General features: G+C 38.8%; 1 protein-coding gene across 1 annotated transcript in view; it reads right to left on the bottom strand.

Annotated features, from left to right (window-relative positions):
• Nucleotides 1-4,745: 4,745 nt before the first annotated feature.
• The window catches only part of MAPK12 (mitogen-activated protein kinase 12), a 32,332-nt gene continuing 15,916 nt past the window's right edge, over nucleotides 4,746-21,161 (bottom strand). Inside the window, exons 5-12 of the mRNA XM_064702759.1 lie at nucleotides 16,996-17,025; nucleotides 15,299-15,346; nucleotides 12,154-12,268; nucleotides 11,472-11,543; nucleotides 10,806-10,885; nucleotides 9,984-10,062; nucleotides 8,253-8,426; nucleotides 4,746-7,449 (exon numbers count right to left, since the gene is read on the bottom strand). Coding sequence (XP_064558829.1) covers nucleotides 7,379-7,449; nucleotides 8,253-8,426; nucleotides 9,984-10,062; nucleotides 10,806-10,885; nucleotides 11,472-11,543; nucleotides 12,154-12,268; nucleotides 15,299-15,346; nucleotides 16,996-17,025 — 669 coding nt within the window. The 3' untranslated portion in view covers nucleotides 4,746-7,378. The remainder of the gene's footprint in view (nucleotides 7,450-8,252; nucleotides 8,427-9,983; nucleotides 10,063-10,805; nucleotides 10,886-11,471; nucleotides 11,544-12,153; nucleotides 12,269-15,298; nucleotides 15,347-16,995; nucleotides 17,026-21,161) is intronic.

Below are 21,161 nucleotides of genomic sequence, written 5' to 3'. Positions count from 1 at the left end.
TTCATTATGGAAACCATAGAGGAGCAAATAGTTTAGAGGGGAAGGTATTTTGAAATTAGACTGGAGCATCCAGAGAAAAAGGATTTGTCATTGCAGCTCTAGTTTCCCACCATAAAAGGTACATGTTTGCCTGAGAGCGTCCCCAGCTCTCTTCCTTTGCTCTTATATCTGTCTGATAAAAGTGATAAAAGCTATTGCCACTCCCCATAAGCCTTGTTACATCTACAGCTCTACTACAGCATTGCTAATGATAAATGTACTGGGACAGGAGACCTTTGAATTGTTTGGTGAGAGAGAAAACTACTTTTAGAAACATCCACAGAAAATGCTATGTGTTTCTCTTCATGCTGAGTAGTATTTTTCTTCCTGATATACTAGCAAAATGAAACAGAGGTACTGGAGTTACTGACAGACAGGTTCTGTACCTAAGGAAGGCAAAGACAGTTTCCACAACCCATGGCTATACCATGGAAGGCAATGTTCTGCCTGTTTTGCTTATGCTGAGTGTTAGAATACAGCCTATTGATGTCAGTGTCTTATGGCAGACCTTTATGTGAGCAAAACTGACAAAGGTGGCCAGCATACACAGACCACTCTTTCACTCTTTTTGGTGAATTATCTTCCACAACATTCTATAAAATGTTTTGTTTTGGTCCATGATGTTGAAAAAGCATTGAGTATGGGGGGTACTTTCCCTGCCATAAGGTTGGCTCAATAAAGCAACCTCATCCTCATATCTTGGCTTCAGCAAGGGATGCTGCAGATGCATATACCAATCTTTAAAGGGAACAAACAACTTGTGTCCCTGAGCTTACAGAAGTCCTTACACAGCAATTCTGTCCCAACACTCCAGTGGGAGAAGCCAGCTTGGGTCCATGGCCACATGTGTGAGGACATTCACTTGGTTACTTCTTTCTTTAAGGATTAGCTGTACTTGGTTTTCTTGGTTGGAATACTGCTTGAGTAGATAAAACTAACACAGAAAAATGAGGGGAATTAGTGCTTCAAATTCTGCCTACTTCCAAGTTTTCATTTTTCTCTTTTCTGAGAAAAGGATCATTTGTTGTAGGGCTGCTTCACAAGAAGCCCTACTGTCATGCCCATGTTTACTAAGGTCTGACAAGAAGAGAGAGATTTAGTCTTCTTTAAAACTGATCACAGAGGATGTATGAACCAGCTGATGATGTCACAGCACCATATTAGAGAAGATTTTATTAACCCTAAAGAGCCCTCAAGCATCCACTGGTACGAATTTGATACATTAGGGCAAGCCAGTGTGTGGGACACAGCAACGCTCTCTGCTTGCTCAGCTCCTCAGCCTTCCCTGAGCATTTTCTCATGGGAAGTCAGGCTTACCCCACTGCTAAGATCTGAGGTTACAGCATAAAGGGAATTTTCCCTGTATATAAAGAATTTACATCTCAAATTATTCTAATGATACCAAACACTAGTTAAGGAAAGCAATTCAAAACCTGGAAGACACACAGAAAGTTCATAACATTAATCATATCAAATCCAGGTGATCAAAACCACTAGCCATAAAGCATAAGAGGCCATAAAACCCATTGAGAAACCTAAGGAAACATAGTTAATATTCTAAAGACTTGCAATGGCCATACTGAATAGAAAAAGTAATTATAGTTATAGTGAGCTGTTCATTAAAAGAATCACACTCATTTCATTGAGTCTCCAAATATTCACTCATTTTTGTACGGCCATAGTTTCACATCTGTTCTGGAAAATTCAGCAATCTGAATGCAAAGAGTGCACTACCAGAGTGCTGGAAAGCCATATGGGGAGTCATGCTTGAAGTCTGTAAGGTGACACGAGACCTAGAGTTTATATGTGCGCCTGGTGACCTAGCACTCCACTCTGCCAGCAGGCAGGGCTTGACCTCAGTGTTCACAATATTCTCACTGCTGTGGTTTTACTTTTCTGATGAGTCTGACTGTTTATTTACAATATTAGTAATGCCTTCAAAAAAATCTTCCTGCATTGTATTTTCTTTCTTTAAAGGAAATCTGTGCTCTCTTGCAGAAATTTGCTTTCATAATAATTACCTTTTGCACTAATCATGTATGAAAAATGAAGTTAATGTTAATGTTAATGATGTTGTCATGATACTGAGTCCAAATGGAGACACAGCAACTTAAGAGTAGCTTTGCCAACAGCACTGAAATACACATTCATTCCATTTATTATGGAGCACTGCCAACAAATCTCTTCAACTTGACCCTAATTTAATGTGAACCACTATATCTAGGTCAGATGGCAGGGGGCACTTGGGGACAGCCCCAGCCCTGGCTGTGGGACACCTCCCTGGGGATGGGGACAGGCCGGGATATCAGCCTGCGAGTGGAGGTGGTTTGGTGGGACCCACGGCAGGGACACGGCTGCAGGGCAGGGAGAGCTGCAGCTCAGGCAGGGCCAAGGCAGGAGCCTGTGCTGGAAGCAGCTCCCCCACCAGGGTTTGCCCCCACAGAGCCTCCCCCCAGGGTCACTGTGGGGAAGGGGCCACCCCTGGCTGCAGTGGCGCTGAGCTGGCCCCCAGTCTCAGCAGCCCAAGCTTCGTGACCTCCTGCAGACGCTCTCAGAACCCTCACAGCAGAGCTCACCATCAGGCTTTCCCAAACAAGGCCCTCACAAAGGCTGCATTGTTACTCTCTCATGGCTGGAGAACAACAGACAAGAGATGACAGCCACATGCACCCATCAGTTGGGCTGAGCACAATTTTCCAGGCACTGCTGGCTCTGTGGCCATGTCAGTGCTAGTAAATGAACCATGCCTGCAGCACTTTGCTGGATCTATGGCTTTAGAGAAAACCTGAGTGAATGTTTTTCTGATTACATTTCGTGGCTGTATTTTTTTCTCCTTATAGTAGAGCACTACCATTTCATGAAAAAAAACTTGGCTCAAACCCAAAAATATAAGGGGTTACACAGGAACAGCAAAATGTCTGGACACATGCCAAAGTTGTACTACTTGTCAGCAGGAACCATCATGTATAAATAGGACTTCAAAAATGCCTAAAAAAAACCTGCCATGGCCCAGGTCCCATGGACTAAATGGCGATGGTTTTCCAGGCAGTACAATTATGCTGTTATCAGCTGTGCTATCACAATGCTATAGTAATAGTGAATTTCCCATTAGGATCAGGCTGAAGGGGATTAGGGGTTGGCATCACAAGTATCACTCTGACAGGAAGCTCACCATGCAAACACAGCAAGAGACTTTACCTGCTCCCCAGGAGCACGTGCTCCCAGGATATTGTGTGGTAAACCAAGAACATTCTCAAACAGGACCTGAGCAATTCCATTCCTTGCTTTTCATTTGTTTCACTGGCAGTGTTTTGCTTCTCAAAGGTAAAAGCATATTCAAAATGCTTCAATGAAAGGTGTAAGAGCTGCATGCCTGGATAACTCTAACTTTGCTGGGAAATACACCTCATTGCTTACTCATTAAGCAGACCACAAAGTAGAAAACTCCTGGTAAGAAAAGTAACAAGGGTAAGCATAAAGGAGGTCCCATCACAGAGTAAAACAGCAGCAGACAAAGATGATTAATCATTAAGAGACCTTCCTTGTCCCCACTCACCTCCTACTGGGATGCTGTTCCTGGTAGCTAAAAAGCATACATCAGTCCCATGCCTCAGAGCTGCAGATGGCTGCTAGATGAAAATACAGTTTTCAGACATTTCTGCTCCACAGGCTACAAATGATCTGTGCACAAGAGCTGCTCATTAAGTGGTACTCCAGAAGTTTCAAAGAGGGTCTGTATGATGGAAGTCCTCCTCCCTTGATCTTTCTCCACCTCAGGCTCTGAATTCTTATGAAGACTTAGGAGGAGATTTTAAACGGTGCTGTGCATTAAACTGCTTCTGGTATTGTTTGGCTTATACAACCAGTTGCCACCAGTGTATGCAGGAGATGGAGAATTAATCAGCAGAGACAGCAGGTGTTTTGAGCCCCTATTCTTTTCTGTGGTCCCTGCAGGCACCATCAAAATACATGGCTATTTTATATCGAGATCCAGTGAATGATAGCATGTAACAGATGCTTCATTCTTTGAGAACTTTAGCTGTAACAGACCAGAAGCATCTGGTATTCACTTCTGAACAGCAGATCAGAACGTAGGAAACTCAAAGAATCCCACCCATCTCATATGCCCAGTAATTCCCAATCAAGAATAAAGTGCATCTTCTGAGCACATTTTGCAGGACACATTAGCATGCACCTCAGTGATATCCTATTAAAAAAAAAAAAGAAAATAATCAAGAAAGGAAGGTGTGAACCACATCTGGCCCACAAGAACACATTATCAAAAACCAACATTTGAATCTTCAGTGCAACAAAGACTAATACTTAAGAGACAATCTTGCTCTAAAATAGTCAGGGAGCATGTGAGCCCCATACATCCTATTGGAACTTTGTTAACTCAAACTATCCTGGCCAACTCAAAGACATATATGCTTGATGACCATCAGTCTGACTTTGGCTTTTAAAATCAGGCCGAGAAATACAACTGTATTTAAGAACTAAAATCCTGTCCTTCAGAACAAAGCAGAAATGTCTGGTAAAATCCAAGAAGCTGTTAAGAAATAATATGGTGGCAGTAGTACAGTCAGATCAGCTCTGTGGCAACTCTGGGTTCAGAAAATGGGAGAAAGACTAGCATCAGTGGTCTGACTAGCTTCCAAAAGAACCTGTATCAGCAGCTATTATTACATGAAATGTACCTACAGTACTAATTTCATACAGATCCCTTTACTGAAAGTAATATTTTCAGTACTGATTATACATCTGAGAATACATATGAGGAAAATAAGACCATTATTGTGTAAAAAACAAACTCACAACCTTTATTTGTCACAACACATTTCATGTACATGCAGAATGTATTTACATTTCTCTTTTAAGGCAAACAGAAATTGGGTTCTTATACCTGAGTTGCTTAGCACCAGTAGGAATAGCAAATAAAAACTTAGGAACTGTTGTCTCTCCCTCTGAGTAGCAGCTGCTTCCGCTGCAAAGTATTTCTGCTTTCATCTCACAGTTCTTTTAATGATTTCTACTGGAGAGATGGCCACTTGGAGCCATTTCTGCACAATTCAATGTCTTCACAGAAACTTCTTGACCAACTTGATGTTGGCTTTGCCATTTGCTGATAGCACAGCAGTACGTCTGTTTTTGCTGACATATGCATCAAGGTCTTCAGTTACTTTAAGAGTTCTCTATTTCTCCACTACCAAGAAAAGCTAACATTATCTTTTTATGTCTTTCTCATGTGTGCTGGCTGCTTCTCCAACGCTAAGTAAAAATTAAGACAAGGAAAAGTTCACCTCAGCCAGTGGAGGATTTTAGGGCTTGACTTTGTGGAAATGCCCACTGAAGCATTAGCCTTTAGGGAAGAAAATGCAAAGCAGTTTTTCAATTAAAAAAATACTCCCTCCTAGTCTGACTAACATTTGAGCCATCTGCATTATCTCCAGACTTCAGGCATTTGCTAGAATTTAGGATGTTGAAATCTATTTAAAATATAGAGGCAGCATTTTCAAGTAAGTGTTTGACATTTTTCATTTCCCATTGACTCAGTCTATCAACACAACTAATTCCAAGAGGCACTTTTCTCCCACAACTTTTAAGAAGACCAAAGAACATGATCCTAAGAGACAATATCTATTCTGTAAAAGATAAAGTTCCTATTTAACACAGAAGTGTAGACCAAGCAGAAAGTCCATAGTGCAAAATGGGGCATGACTCTTAAGTATGCCTTCCTCTGTGAGAAAGCTGTAGTTTGGAAAAACATTTTGATTCAATATACATTCTTTGCTTTTTTTTTAATGAATTCCTGAAACTGTCATTTTTAATGACGCGCCAAATACATGAATTTAAGGTCTCTGTTACTATTTAGTCTCTCTAGGTGTCCACCTCAGCTAATCAACTCTCATCACAATTTTTAAACAAATGCTAACATTTACAGGTGTTTAGTTCAAACATTCATTGAAAGAAACAGAGTAACTGTGCCTTTATTAAACTTATGGTTTATATTGGATATTAAAGCAAAAAAAAAACCAAAACAAACAAGTAATTTCTTCTTTTTTCCAGTTACTACCTGCTAGGATCAAATGTATTTCACATTCATTTCACTCAGTAGTAACACACCCTGGTGTTATTACATTGGGAATATCCAAACAAACAGTCAACTGTGAAGATACTACCTTTAAAAAAGATAAGCAATTTCATACAGAAATTCTTCACAAAGTATTGCCAGCTCTTTTTCCCACCTCTCAGAGACCCTTACAAACAAAGTACCTAGGAAAATACAGTAACAGGACAGTGAGGGGAACTCAGGAAGCACCTAACCAATATATCCCATCAGGAAGCTGACTCCTTCTGCTAAGGTACCTCTCCACAAAAGGTCTGAATATTTTTCCAAGTAAGATGAGTTGAAATCAGTAAAAAATCAGTATTATTCTTCACTTGGTAACAGCTTTGTACACTGTAAAAAAAGCCAGGTTGCTGCAGGTATTCCTGATGAAGAGGAAGTCTATCATTTTGGTCCTCATTTCATTTCCTATAAAGTGACCCACATGTAGCTTTATTTTTAAAATCAGCACTGCTGATTGTCTGAGATAATTTCAATACTAAGATGTTGAGCTTACAAAATTTTAGAAAATCTGAAGAATTTCTCCCTGTAAATCCTTGATCCCTATTCTACTATACAAAGAAAATGCACTGTATTTATGGAAAAAATATTATACAGTGATTATATATCCAGTGACTGTTCACCTAGCAAGTTTATGAAATCTTGTCCTGCTATGCTGGTTATTTTGAAAAAAAATCTAGGACATCAACAATTCTGAGTTTCTCTTCTACTCACAGAGGACAGGGGATGCAGGCACTCACTCACTTTGCTACCCACTGCAGTCCCTGAGGTAACAGGAGATGATTAGCCTTCCCATTCATCTCAGCAAAGTGAAATATCCCACAGGAAGTCACATGAATACCCCTTGCATTCAAGACAGTTCAGTGGCAGTCACAGCACATCAGATATACTGTGTTTCAGCTTGCCTGGGGTGGTAACTTGCACTCTTCAGATCTCTGAGTTGAAGAATTAATCCTGCTCTTTTGAGGATGGCATCAGGTTATTGCAGTCTGAGTCCTTTTGTGCAGAAGGAAGAAGTTTGTAGGCAGAAATAAGTTTCTGGCTATTTTTGAAATGCTACGCCCCAAAGGCACCAACTTCCACATGCAGAGTAAAGGACATTGTTACAGTGCAGATGAAACAGATTACGTATTTATAAGGAGTTTTATACACCTGAAATGTCACAAACATTTACAACTTCTCTGCCTTCAGAGTTCTGAAAATACTGAGCCATTACACTTCTGTCTCCTTTGAGTCCAATGTCTGTGGTGGCTTGAAGTTAAGTATCTCTTTATATGTAATGCCTGCAAAATAACAGAACAGACATAGCATTGCTGTGGTCTAATCAGAAAAGGAGCTGCACAAACATGAATGAGCAAGGTACAACCCCAGCATGGCTGGGCTCTGATCTAGCTCAGGAAGAGAGAGACCTCTTCAGGCAAAAAGAGAGGAAGAGTACAAAACCTAAGGGAATCAAGGATGACGTTTTCACCATTTCAGATTTTAAAAAGTAGCCCAGTACTGAAATGGTATAGGTTTCCATTTCAGTAGGCTTTCAAAGGGATGTGAGCACTGACTTTTGAGTATAGTGGGCAATATCCTCAGCAAGAGCAACCAAGCACATTAGATTTAAAAGTTAGGTCCTGACTTAAAAGCCAAACTACAAACCTTTGACCTTAGATGAAAACAAGATTAGACTTAAATCTGCTGACACAGATATGTTTTTTCTCCCTCAGAGACTCTAAGGCCAGCAACCACTGCAGTCCTGCAGAGGCAACAGTCAAACAGTCAAATCTCTTCACCTGCTCTATCCACTGAAAAGCAAGTTACAGAAATGGTTTCTTTTCTATGTTCCAGTAGATGGGAGGACAGAAACATTAGGGAAATGGAGGACAGCTCTGTTAGGAAGCAGAGAAGAAATCTTTAGAGATCCTTCCACAAGATAAGAGGAACGCTGGCTTATCAGAAGTATTTCTCTTAATGCTGTCTATTTACCCTGTATGACCAAAAGAAGAGGAGTTAATTTCTAAGGGGGATCATTTTTATTTCTGCATGGCCTTTCAATCTGATCTGGCTAATTCTGAAAACATCACAAAGTTAAACTCACGCTTCCACTCATCTAATGGAAGATCCATGTTATCAAATGTGTCGTCATATTTCTCAGCTTCAATCTCTTCCTCAGGATCGTGAATTGGTTCAAAGTAGGGATGCAGCAAAGCCTCAGCTGCAGTGACTCGCTTCTCTGCATCCAGCACCAGCATCTTCTCCAAAAGGTTCACAGCTATTGCACAAAAACCAACAGTGCATCAAACCACACACCTGATTCCACTTGTACACAGTAATACTGCCCTGGAGGTATTTCAAATAACTACATGGAGTAACAGAACAGATCACTGTGTGTCCATTTATAGCCAGTGGGCCTCCTTGCATGACTGTTGTGAGCAAGCTGGGATGTGTACAAAGCCTGATGCAATGCAGAGGTGCTCCCTTGCTTCTGTATGCAGTACAGAAAACATCTCAGCTAATGACTCCTCAGCTTCTGGCTCCAGGACCACTGAGCCTGGGCTTTCCCAGGTGTGTTTAAGCACTGCCACTCATTGTGGTTCTAAGGGACATCACCCCCTGACAGCAGCTAAATGAACAGGTGAACAGGGAGTGAGAACTGCGCTCTGTGTCACCAAACCCAGACCAAGTACACTCTGAAGGTCACTAGGACAGGTCAGCTGTCCATACTCAGAACCTCAGAGCTAACTTTATCTCCTATGTGGTTTTGACCTCAGCCAAAACAACCCATTCAAGTTCTGCATGTTCTCCTCCTCTGGATTCTGGATTCATTCCATTGCTAGACTGTCAAAGTGGGCTAGTGTAAACAGGTAAGGTGAATGATTCATTTATTTTCTGTTTTTCTATCCTGAAAGGATGTTCTTAGGTTTGGAGCAGCTGAAAGGAAGTAGAGGCAGTGTGGGAAGTGATACTTCACCCCAAAAAGTGTGGGACAGGATTCTTCAAGGTCTGCTTGCCATGTTGCATACTCTCTTTAAACTATTCCAGACCTGAAGCAGCCAGATGGCCACAGAAACGATAAAAGACATCCTAAGAACTAAATGGAAATGTGTAGCTTGCTATAGCTACCCATCAGCTAACCATGCAGTAAGGGTAAGAGCTGTTTATTAATCAGATTTATTCATATCGTATCTGAAACTAAAATCTTAAATTAAGAAAATTTAAGTATCCTAATTAATATTCCAATAAAACTGGCTTGTTAGTGTTTAGATCATTGGGGAATTGATAATGCTTAAGGAGAGTAATTTCAGAGCTCTGCCTGCCTCAGGTCACGTCACAGTTATGCACAGTTGATAGGCTCTTCTGGCTGTTAAGATCTATGGAATCCAAGCCACTGCTTCTCAGGAATGCACAGATGTTTCTCAGGATGTATTAATTCTATTACTAAAATGTCAGCTTTTCATTTTCTTGTATTTCAACTGCAGATCTGATTGGGCTCTCAGAATTGTAGTTCAAATACAGTACAGAGAAAATTTTATTACATTTACTTGATATGCTAGGGCTCTTGAGAAAACTGCTTAAGTAAAACCAATAAGCAGGTACTAGATTGAAACCTAAAACACAAAATACTAATTTTTTTATGCTTCTAAAAAACAACTGATTCCTGGCAGGGTTTAAACTTCAGTTTCCACAATCAAAATGATGAATTATGGAAAGCAAGAGACAGAATAGCCCAAGAACCACCACAACCCCTGTCACATGACTGAATTTTAATGCAGCTGCCTCCAATGCAAACACAAGAACAAGCTGCACACATCCACACAAACAGCCTTACCCAAAGGATTTGCATACTTCAAGATGGATGCAAAGTCTTTCTTCTGGACTTTTGGGAGGCTTTTGATATAATTTTTTGCCTTAAAACAAACATGGATATTAAATTAGATCTTTGCCCCCTCTGTCATGAGGCAACATTAACTATATGCTTAATACCTTTCTCAACAATATTTTGACAGCACATTATACAAATGCAACTTTTCTGATGATATTCACCTTCTTCCTGAATGGAATCTTTTTTAATCACTTTAAAACCATGATTTAGAAGTTATGATGCGAAGCTTTAATTATTAGTGCTCCATATTTAGTATATTTATTCAAATAAATATGTATTAATTACTTGAAAGAATGTCATCATGAGTTTACAGCAATCTCTAGAAGTGAACCTTATGCAGTAATTCCTTTACATTTAAACTGAACAGTTACACTAATGAATAAATTCAGGCTCTTTATAAGAAGGGCCCCAGGATTCTAGAAGGACATTGACATAGGACAGGAAAGAGACATTTGCAAAAAACTGGGTTTTCTGAATATCTCCCTGCTTTTAGTATTTTTACAATAAAAGTTGCCACGTATCACCTCTGCTGTTTATATGGTACACAATGGAATCCTGAAATATTTAAATAATATTCTGAAAATGTTCTGTCATTCCACCCTCACTTCCAGTAGCTACTGTGGGTGCACAAACCATGTCAAGGCAGAGAAGGACCATCAGGGGCCATATCAGCAGTCAATATGTATTACCTCAGACTGTCTAAGAACTGAGCATGGCTTAAAGGAAAAATAAGACATGGAAAACCAACTGACAAATCAGAATACTCACATCTTGACTGTGCAATTTTTGAACAAAATCTTGCGTTGGTGTACCTGTTATTTTCATTATTTCTGTGAGTTGGTCCAGATCTGAATGCCAGAAATAAGGAACAAATTCTTTCACTATTAGGAAAGTAAGCATCCTGCAAAAGTAATGCATTTCTTTGCTGCTGGAGAATAATGTAAAAAATTTAATTCAATGACTGAACAGAAGATTTATGAAAGATGAAAGTTCTCCATTTCTCTTAGAAAAGGCAAAGAAAATATTCTAGAATTTAGGAACAAATAATTGAATAATCTGCAAAATTTTCTAATATCAGACTTGTTCTGTATTGTTTGGACAAAAATCAGTCCTAAAATATTAAGAGTAACTAAATGATCAACACATGTATGACATGCACTAGGGAAAAAAATGGCTTTTCTATTATCACAGAGCCTTCTACTTGATGATTTGGGATGTGATTCAAAGATCACCTCTACTGAAAAAAATCAGTAATACAAGTTTTAATTGGCAGATGTGGTACAGATATGAAATAATGATTTAATGAGAGAGCTGTAAGCCATTTTACCATTAATTTCAATTTATACTCATCTGTTTTTGAACAGATCTTACTGTATCACATAATAACCTCTCATAATTTTCTTACATCAGTATCATAAATTCACTGAAGGATACGATCATTTCCCTTGAACAGAGGTCTGCCTGTTATCATCTCAGCCATTATACAGCCCACAGACCAGATGTCAACTGAAAAAAAGACCAAGAGGCACATTAACCTGTCTGTTTAAACATGCATAAAGTTTAATTTAAAACATATTTTAAATAAGTATAAAAATTACCTTTATAGCCTTCTATAAAATAAATGTGTGCCTTGCCAAGTATGATGAACAGCACAGGTAAAACTACCAGACTTTCTAATGAGCAAACTGGAGATAATCTTATAAAATGCAGAATGAGTTTCTCAGTAACAGGCACAGGAAGTAAATTTTCAGTACTTTCAAAAACTTCCATAGTGTTATTTTAATTCCCTCCATTTGCCATTTCTCCCTGTCTGTTCAAATTAAAATCAGCCCACCTTTACAGGAACACAAGAAGAAAGACCAGACTGTCATGTCTGCATAATTTAAATAATTTTTTTCTACTAACACTGGCACTTTCTGTTATTCTCAGAAAACATATATAAAAAGTCCTCAAACTCACCACCACATGATTACCTGCAATTTATCTACAAGGAAATGCTGCATTGTCATTTTCACCTCCAGTTTCTTGTTCATCTCAGCAACAAAGCCTTGTGTATATCTCACCTGACCCAGTGAACGCTTTAGCTCTGTAAAGATACTTTTGAAGAGACACTGACCTGTCTGAGTATAATGCATCCAGTTAAGAATGACCTCTGGGGCTCTGTACCACCTTGTAACCACATAGCCAGTCATCTCACTGTCTGTGTGCCTTGCCAATCCAAAATCCAGGATCTGTAGTGGAAGCACAAAGCACATTCAGATCAGACAGCTTGCTATCTAGTTCATACAGTTGTTTACAACTGTAAGAAAAAAACAAAACTGGAGCAATCTGCAGAGATTAGTTTATTTTTGGATCTTTTTCTCATTGAAGTGTCTTATTCTCATTTTAAAAATCAAGACAGAGGTAGCAGAGAGATTTGAATAACTTTTTTTCAAGTTACATACTTCAATGGCACTATCAAAAGCTGTAAGACCAGTAAAGAAAATAGTACTTATTCACTTATTAATTACAGAGATACTGGACACATTTAATGCAAAAAATTCCCTGACCACAGAATCACCATTGTATCAAGTTACAGCTAAAAGAACAGCACCCATTTTAGACAGTGTCCACTTCTCCCATATCCCAGGTGGCACAGTTATTCAAGAGTGTGTTCCTACAATATTCTGAAGAAAGAAGGTATTGTTATTTCTACTATATGATAGTAGAAATGAATATCTATGTATCATATATCATGATAGATCATCATGAATAACAGATACAAGGGAAGACTTCCTCTAGGTCACAATGAAAAACATCAACAAGAGTAGGGAATTAGCATCACTTAGTCCCATCAAGTCTTCTCCAACCTCCAGCATCAACTACAGAAAAACCTTTTGAAACAAATGCAAGAACCATGCAATTTTTTTAAGTGCTATGCACAATTCAGCTTATTTCTAAGATTCTCAGATATTTCTCTCTAGACATAGCAATGTGTACAGCAGCAAGATTAAAAATGAATGTTATGGCCTTCTGTCAACTTCTATAAAATCTGCCTTAAGAGGGCCCACCTGTATGGACCATCAAAAAATGCTGAAAACAGTAAGAAAATTCCATTCCTGGAACAATAATCAGTTTGTATTCATTGGAAGGCTCATGCTTCTACCAAGAACAGAGAGGCATGGGTAAGTCAAGTTCTATTGAAGATAAACCATGGTGACACACAGGTAACTAAACATGAAGCTTGGCATGAGCAGCCACAGCTTGCCATGTGAATCACACTGCACGTTTATTGATAGGGGAGGGGTTTTAATAGGGACACCTGATCATTCCTATGCCAAGAGTCATGTTTTTGCAATGCTCTCTGCAATTAAGCATTCTAAAATATTTCAGGATAGTTTCATCATTCCCTGGCACTAACAGAAAAAGGAAAACTATATTTTCATTCACAAATCAAGACTACAACATGTTATGGCTTATCTTTATTGCCATACTGGAAATATAATTTCCATGTTTTCCTCATAACTGCTGATTACCAATCAATTTAAAAACAGGAACAGAATGCAAAGGGAGACATTTTTTATTCATACCAATTAAATGCACTTGATTGTGGCTGATTCTTTGGGTACTGAAGATTCACCAGATGCAATTTTTTTGTATATATGATTTTTGTATAAACCTTTATATATGGCTTTTATTGTACATATTCAGCACATGAATTTTCCCAGAACAACAGCAGGGACGGTGGAAGAAAAAAAAAAAAGTAACAGGTCAAATCCAGATGTGGTACAGTCTATTCTGTCACAGTCTTTTAGGCATTTATCTACCAAGGCTTGTGACATGTAGAGTTGGAAACTGCTAAAATATAATCTGGTTTTGTAGATTTGTAGAAGTAGAAAACGACAGCAAGAATTTTTGTGTATTATGCTTTAACTTCATGATTTATTTTAATTTACATTTCATTAAACTCCAGAACAACTGGAGTTCTTGGGCGATTCAAGTAAAACCAATAAGCATGTATCCTATTTGTACTTAACATGGTACCATTTCAACAACTATCTTCATATAAAACTTTTATTCTCACACTGCAATCTCCAATTTTTCAGCTTGAACTTCCACAGCATTTTTCAGAGCATGTTTGAAAATCCTTCTTATAATTTGTGAGTTATAGAACAATGACCCAATTTCCCTCAGCTCCTTAAGTATAGGTCTCCTTTGACTCAGCAAACTTAATTTTCCTAATTTTTTTCATTAACTAAAAAAAATAACTTGTCACTTTGAGAGTACAGAAAGGACAGTGATTTCCCCTCATACAGCCTCCACTGTGTAGGTAGATACCTATGAAGGAGTTGAGAGCATCAGATGAGGGAAAAAGGAGCATCAGAAAGCTCACTGTGAAAAACCTGATAGCTAATTAATTACCCATTCAAGGAATTGTTCCAACTTGCTTACAGTCTCATCATCACTGGAGCTGATGCAAGGGAAGCTGCAGAGTGCACAGACATGGGGGAAAATGGTTGCACTATATCTGGCACTTTATGCCTGCATAAAGTGACTTTGAGAATGTGCAGGAAAAGATTTTTTAAATGAGTAGATACAGATCAGGAGACACCTGGCCTGTATCTCAAAATATAATTGCACAGCTGGGGGTGTGGGGGACGACACTCATATACAACTGTTTTTTCTACACTGTCTTATTTTCCCATCAGCGTGGGATCCATCCCCAATTTTTCCACCTCCAAGCCAGGAAAAGCCAATGGCTTTTTGTGTTTGATAGGAAAACACTAAAATTACAGAACTCTGGAACATCTGAGTCAGTCTCCAAAGATCAAAATTGTATTACAATGGCTACATGCAAGTATGTAGTTTGCGTGTTGCAGGCTAAAATCCACTTTTGTAATGCTCTGCATCACATTTTATTTCATTCCATTAAGGGTGTCCTTCACAAACTTTGATCTTCTGTATCTCCCAGCTGGTAGAGTTAGACTTTTTCTATTTATTTAAAGCTGAAATTCTCACATAACCGAATCACTCCCACCAACTCTTCTGTCTCTTTTAGGGACAATACCTTGGCCATAAGATCTGATGTGTCCTGACACACCAGGACACTAAAGTCCCCATTCAAATTCCCTGTTGTTCTGTGAGGACGCACAGGCCAATTGTGGTTCAAGAGCAAAAGCCTGGCCCAACACAGAAACCAGCCAGCATGTCCACAGCTGCTGCACCTGTTGTCTTCTGTCTTCTAACACGTCTGACTGGTTTTTCAAACAAACATACCTTACCTTCAATTCACAGTCTTCATTTACGGCCAGGTTTCCAGGCTTTAGATCCTGCAACCAGATTTTAAATGAATGTTTAGAGGTTTTTTTTTTCTTTAATTTTACAGCAAGACAATAAAGTACTCTTTTTTGCTATCTTCCCTTCTTTCTTTCTGGTTTTATCATTTTTAAGTAATCATTTTGAACAGCAACAGGTAAAATGCTGTCCTAACACAAATAATACAAACAAGGATGCAAACTTACACCTTTGGCCTTTTTCCACTATACTTCCCCTCCAAGAAAAATCAACTTTTTTCCTGCTATAAGTCAGGAAAATACTTGCCTGTGAAGGAATTCACTAATTTTTCTATGAGAGGGGTTTGGACATAAATTTGTTGCATTTAATACTAAGACCACAAGGTTAACAATTCACATATAGAGTTCTGGACTGTACATGTTGCATATTAAAATATGCATTATAAAAGTTCCTTACCCTGATAGACTTAGAAAGAGTACTTAAAGAATCAAACAAGATTTTACATAAAACCCTATGCTCTCTTCTGTGGAAAAATCAATTTTCTAAGAAAGTCAACACAACTGCAACATGAAAGAAGTATTCACTTAAGTCTCTTAAGCCACCTTAGAGACTTCTAATGATCTTCCACAGTTGGAAAGCTTAGCAAAGGGAAGAGTACTGGCATGGACTAAGATGATATTGCAACATCAATGGCTCAGAAATACATTATTAGATACACATTTTCCTTCAGCTTTTTCAAACCTTTGTTTGATACACTTTAGCACAAGATCTTTAGCAGTAGCTTCTCTCTGAACTTTTTAACAAGGGAACCACCTGTTTTATACAAACATCTTTTAAGATCAGAGGGGCCTTGGAGAGAAACAATTTGGTGCAAAAAAACATAAAGAAGCTCAAGAAGCTCAAGGGTCATCAAGAGAGACCTTAGAAGAAAACTAAGCAAGGGTAAATTTAGACCATGATCGCAGCAGTTGCAAAAATAAAAATATAAATATTTTACATTATTTTGTCAGTTGTGTATTTTCCATGTCCAGCTTAAAGCTGATACAATGTGCACTGTCTATGGTGCTCCTGACACTTTATTAAAAAGGACAATTTCTACTGTTCTAATGCAGTTTTGGGGGAAGATATACTGCTTGGTACCACAAAGGCATCATTCAGAACTCCTTCCTCACAGTGCTGAAGTGATTTCAAGTGGCCTTTATACAGAGAAGGGATTCAAAAAGAAACAAATGCTTAATTTCTCTCAGAAAAAAAAACCTGAGGTTCTTAAATCTCTGTAATTTTGGATAATTTTTTTCAGTTTCTAAGGATCCCCCAAAGCTCTGAACACTAATAAAACATTTAAAGAAAACATAAACATTGTTTTAAAAAGTTTACTCTTTATTAAAATAAACAAACAAAAAACCTCCCAGCTCTTATCTATCTCAATTTAGACACTATTTGCTCTTGTGGAGACTTCAAAAAGTAATCTAGGAACCCCAAATCTAAGCTGTATTCAGTGCAACTTGAGTGCCAGCTTACACTGACATAGCCATGCCACCTTTTGTTCCCACTGAAGAAGAAATCAAAGGTACCAACAAAGAAAACCTATAAACAGAATTTCAGGCCTATTTATAAGCATGCTTATACACCAACATCATTCACATTATCAAAATATAAACATCTTTCATGTTTTTCCACTTACCCTGTGAATTATGCCTGATGAGTGAATATACTGTAAAAAGAGAAAGTATTTTTTTAGTCAAGGTCTTGAGTTTAAAAGTAGCCTGGGATAGGGGAGAAAATACTTATACATGGTGCTGAAGTAAACTGAAATTAGAAAAATTTTATTTGTTGCACAGAAGATCCCTTTAACTATGGCTTTAATGTTTATTTAATGTTCATTAGCATTTTGACCTTTCCCTCCCTTAATAATGAGAAACCACTAAATCAGTTTGAGTACTGCAACTGATATATATATATATATATATATATATACACACACATATATATATATCAGAATGAAACATGGTATTTTATACATCAGAAATGCTCTCCTACCATAGGTGTTTCTGGTGTGCCATCATAGTTTAGACTCATATGCTTCAGCAGCACTGGCTTTTAAGAGATCATTAAGACTGGGATGAAGGCCAGTCAAGGTCTTATCTGAGAATTCTTGCTACATGCTTCAGTATTTCCTCAATTGAAAAGGGAAAGGTCAAGTTCAAAGACATTCTCTTTACTTGCATATTTTCATCACCCATTCAGTGACCTATTTAAAGGCTCACAAAAGCCAAACCACCAAACTGAACACCCAGGACTAGTTCTTTTGGGGTGACACCTGATAAAATAAAGGTGTTTGAATCCATGACTGCCACTAAATGCTTCCCACTGAGGAATGCAGTTTCTCTCACCACTGGATGATACCCTAGAAGAGACAATTTTCATCACAGGCAATAAAGGGAACTTCTAGTAACTAGTTCAGATACATGCATCTCTTGCAAAGATCAAAATGCAGAAAGCTGTTCTGAACTGAGGACATGGTTTCCAAGAGCAGCTTGGGTGTGCTAGTCCCTTCAGGGGTGGGGAACTGATCTGAAACCCCCACAGACCATACTAGTGATGCTAAAAAACATGAGAACAGTAAAAGTATTTTAAAAAAGACTTGAGAAAAGATGAATAAGATGCAAATCCTCCAGCTTCACCCAAAGAACTTTCATTTTATTCCGCTCTGAAGAATGGGACAAGTGGCAACAGGGTCACTGGGAATTAGCTGGCAGAGCCAGAAAATACCAACCAAGAACAGTCAGCATGACATCAAAGAAATGCACAGAAGAAAGGAGCTTTGCAGGATAATTGCAAATCAGCCACAGCCATGACCATCTTCCCCAGCAGCCCTCAAGATGGGCAGTTAAGCTCACAAATGCAACAGTCCCTCTGCAAAAGGGTCCTCATAATCCATCTGATAAAAAAACACCAAGACAAAGAAAGCAAAGTTACAGAAAAAAAAAACTTCTTCAGACAGAACCAATGTGCCTTTCAGACTTAGATTTCTGAACTTAAACCACAACCCATACAACCTAAGCAACACAAGATCTGAATTTATGGTGCCAAGCTTTTAAAGCAGTGACTGACAAAATCTCTGACAGTTAGTCCTCTCTTACACCTGACCAGCCACACCAGATGTGGTCTCACAGGTTCTGAAAAGAGGGATGGGGGGAAAAGCCCCCACTTCTTTTGACCCTATGCCTTCAACTTTACCCATCCAGCCCAGGCTGTGGTAGGGCCCTGCTGCTGCAGGGTCACACTGCTGTGCCAGAGCCCAGGCCTGTCCTGGCAGCTGCAGTAGTTCAGTTCCTGCTGCAGATTACTTACAGATTGGGCAAGGTTTAACAGCACCCATAGGAAATGCCAAAGCCTCTCACAGGATTTCCTGGGGCTGACACAAGACTTTGAGGGCACACGGCTGCTTCACAGAATGTTTGCTGTGAAACCACTACAGCAAACACAAAACTACAAAATGTTTTATCTGTCATGGATATGCATGGAGTGAATTGGGACAGGAGGAGAAGAAAGTTTGTCATGGATTTTACATGGAGACCATATGCACTTTAAAAAACAAAACAACAAACCCAAACTAGAAATATAACTGTAAATAGTTAAACTCCCAATAAATTAAGAAAAAGATGTCCTCTGTTATCCCTATCTTGATCAAGGATATCACAATATCTACTTGCATTCTAAATTATTGCAATATCTTCTAACTGAAGCCTCTTGATTTTCCAGAACAGATGCTTAAAATATTCTATAGTTGGTTTGTGCTGCCAAGACTGTACACAGTAAGGAAATAGCTGGCAGACCCAGTCATTTGGCACCTAAGAATGTGGAATGTAGAAATAGGAACTAAAAGGTCTGCACCCTTCACAATTTCAGTTAAAGAAAATCTCACCTGTTTGGGGGGAAGAGTATGATTTTGCTGTCATTCTCACCCCACTGAAAGTTTTATGAATGTCCACAGCACCAAAATCATGTTAACACCTTGGGGAAAGCTCCTATATTTTCTGAAAGCTCCTCTTAACATAACACTACTGAGATTACCTGAATTAGCAGTTATTCCTGATTGCAATGCACACATCAGCCTTTCTGTAAGCTGAAATACCGGTGCTGTGCTGCAATGTTCCTTTCACAATAGCAGTATTTTTAAAAATGCATTTCATAATCTCCTGGCAGGTAGCAACACTGGAACTGTGCCAGTCTTCATTCAGAAGGTTTTCTATTTCTGTTCAACAGCCTTCTGAAATGGGATCCTGTTCTTACTGGTTCTCCTCATTAAATTATCCATCCATTGACAGATTTTTCATTCTTAATGATTCAGAACAGAGTAGTCACATCCTTCACAAAGTTTCTACCACTTCACCTGAACCATATTTTATTCAAGAACTCAGTTAACACAAGTGAAGTGCCTTGCAGCACAGGAGCTCTGTGCATTATCCCAAAGACAATTTTGATAGCCTGCATAAATCCTGGAATGCAAGCTTCAGATCATGCTAGGAAGTCATCCAACAATCATCTAAATTTCAAGCATTCTTTTCTTTCTATGTCACCTCTACACAAAATAAAAAGCTAATCAAAAGGGAATTAGCAAAGACTCAGGAGAATGTGTTCTAGGGAACATGCAAAATGAAAATGAAAAATTTTGGCAGGGAAGTAAAAACTGAAGAGCAAATGAGTCAGAGGGGGAAGGGAAAGCAGACAAGCAGAAAAATCCAGCATAAATGTGAACAAAAGGCAGCAAATACAAATGAGAAAAGGAGAGAACTAGAGTAGTACATCTTACCACAAATATGGCAAGAGAAGCTTGAACAGGTGTTTGCATGGCCCAATAGCTGTCTGTCCCTTCCCAAGCACGATGAACAAAGAGAGAGGACTGACAGCCACCTCCCCCAGACCTCTATGAACAGGAGCCCAGCTGGCATTCCTGCAGAACAGGGACCCAAGACTGAAAGCTGCACTCTCTTTCCACCTACATATACAGACATTTATGTTTAGCTTGCCTTCTGTGCTCTTTGACAATACACAGCTTTTCTGGCAAACAATAGCAAAAAAGAAATTATGGAAGCCCTTCCAAGATGCAAGCTCACATGTAAGTAAAACTTAATGCCAGACTAAGGTCTGCATCCAGCTAGGCAACAGGCAAAGGAGAGGTACGCCATTGCTTTTAAATGGTGTCACATCACATTGAATTACAAGGCTCACCAAAGAAAGAAAATTAATATTTCATTCTCTGTAGAAAAAAGACAGTAAAATGATAAGAACTGACAAAAAAGAACCGTAGAGACTTGCAGAGCAAAGGCTGAAGATAAAAATCTTTATGAACTCAGTCTTGACCTCAATTTATACAGGTTTTTTAAAATGAAGGCTGTTGAGCCCTTTGTATACAACCAATCCAGAAGCAGCCTACAGATAGAATGTAGAAATGAAGCCTGCAAGGAAAATGACTGGGGGGCTTAGCAAAAATCTCCCTTATCCCTTCACAGTACATTAGTCACACAGAGCTCTCCCTTACACACATTAAACTGTCACATATAAACAGGTTGTTACAGTAATATATGCAATGTGACAAAAATGATGAACAGCCTTCTTGCCTTTGACCAGACATAAATACAGATACCATAAAGTTCTTATATACTTAACAAAGGACAAATGCATATTGCACGTTACATCTTTAACACCAAAAAACCCCCTCAGAATAGACTCCATCAAAGTTAAAGGTGAAAAACAAAGTCATCATACAAAGGAGAGGCTAAGCTTGAGAAGCTGAATGAGTTTTACCACAAAGATCTACAGTGGCATTCTCCCTCTTCCCAGGTA

The sequence above is a fragment of the Zonotrichia leucophrys genome, chromosome 1A, assembly GCF_028769735.1.
Source record: "Zonotrichia leucophrys gambelii isolate GWCS_2022_RI chromosome 1A, RI_Zleu_2.0, whole genome shotgun sequence".
NCBI lineage: Eukaryota > Metazoa > Chordata > Aves > Passeriformes > Passerellidae > Zonotrichia > Zonotrichia leucophrys.
Note: the sequence above shows the minus strand (reverse complement) of the source record. Positions and strands in the feature narration are given on the sequence as shown.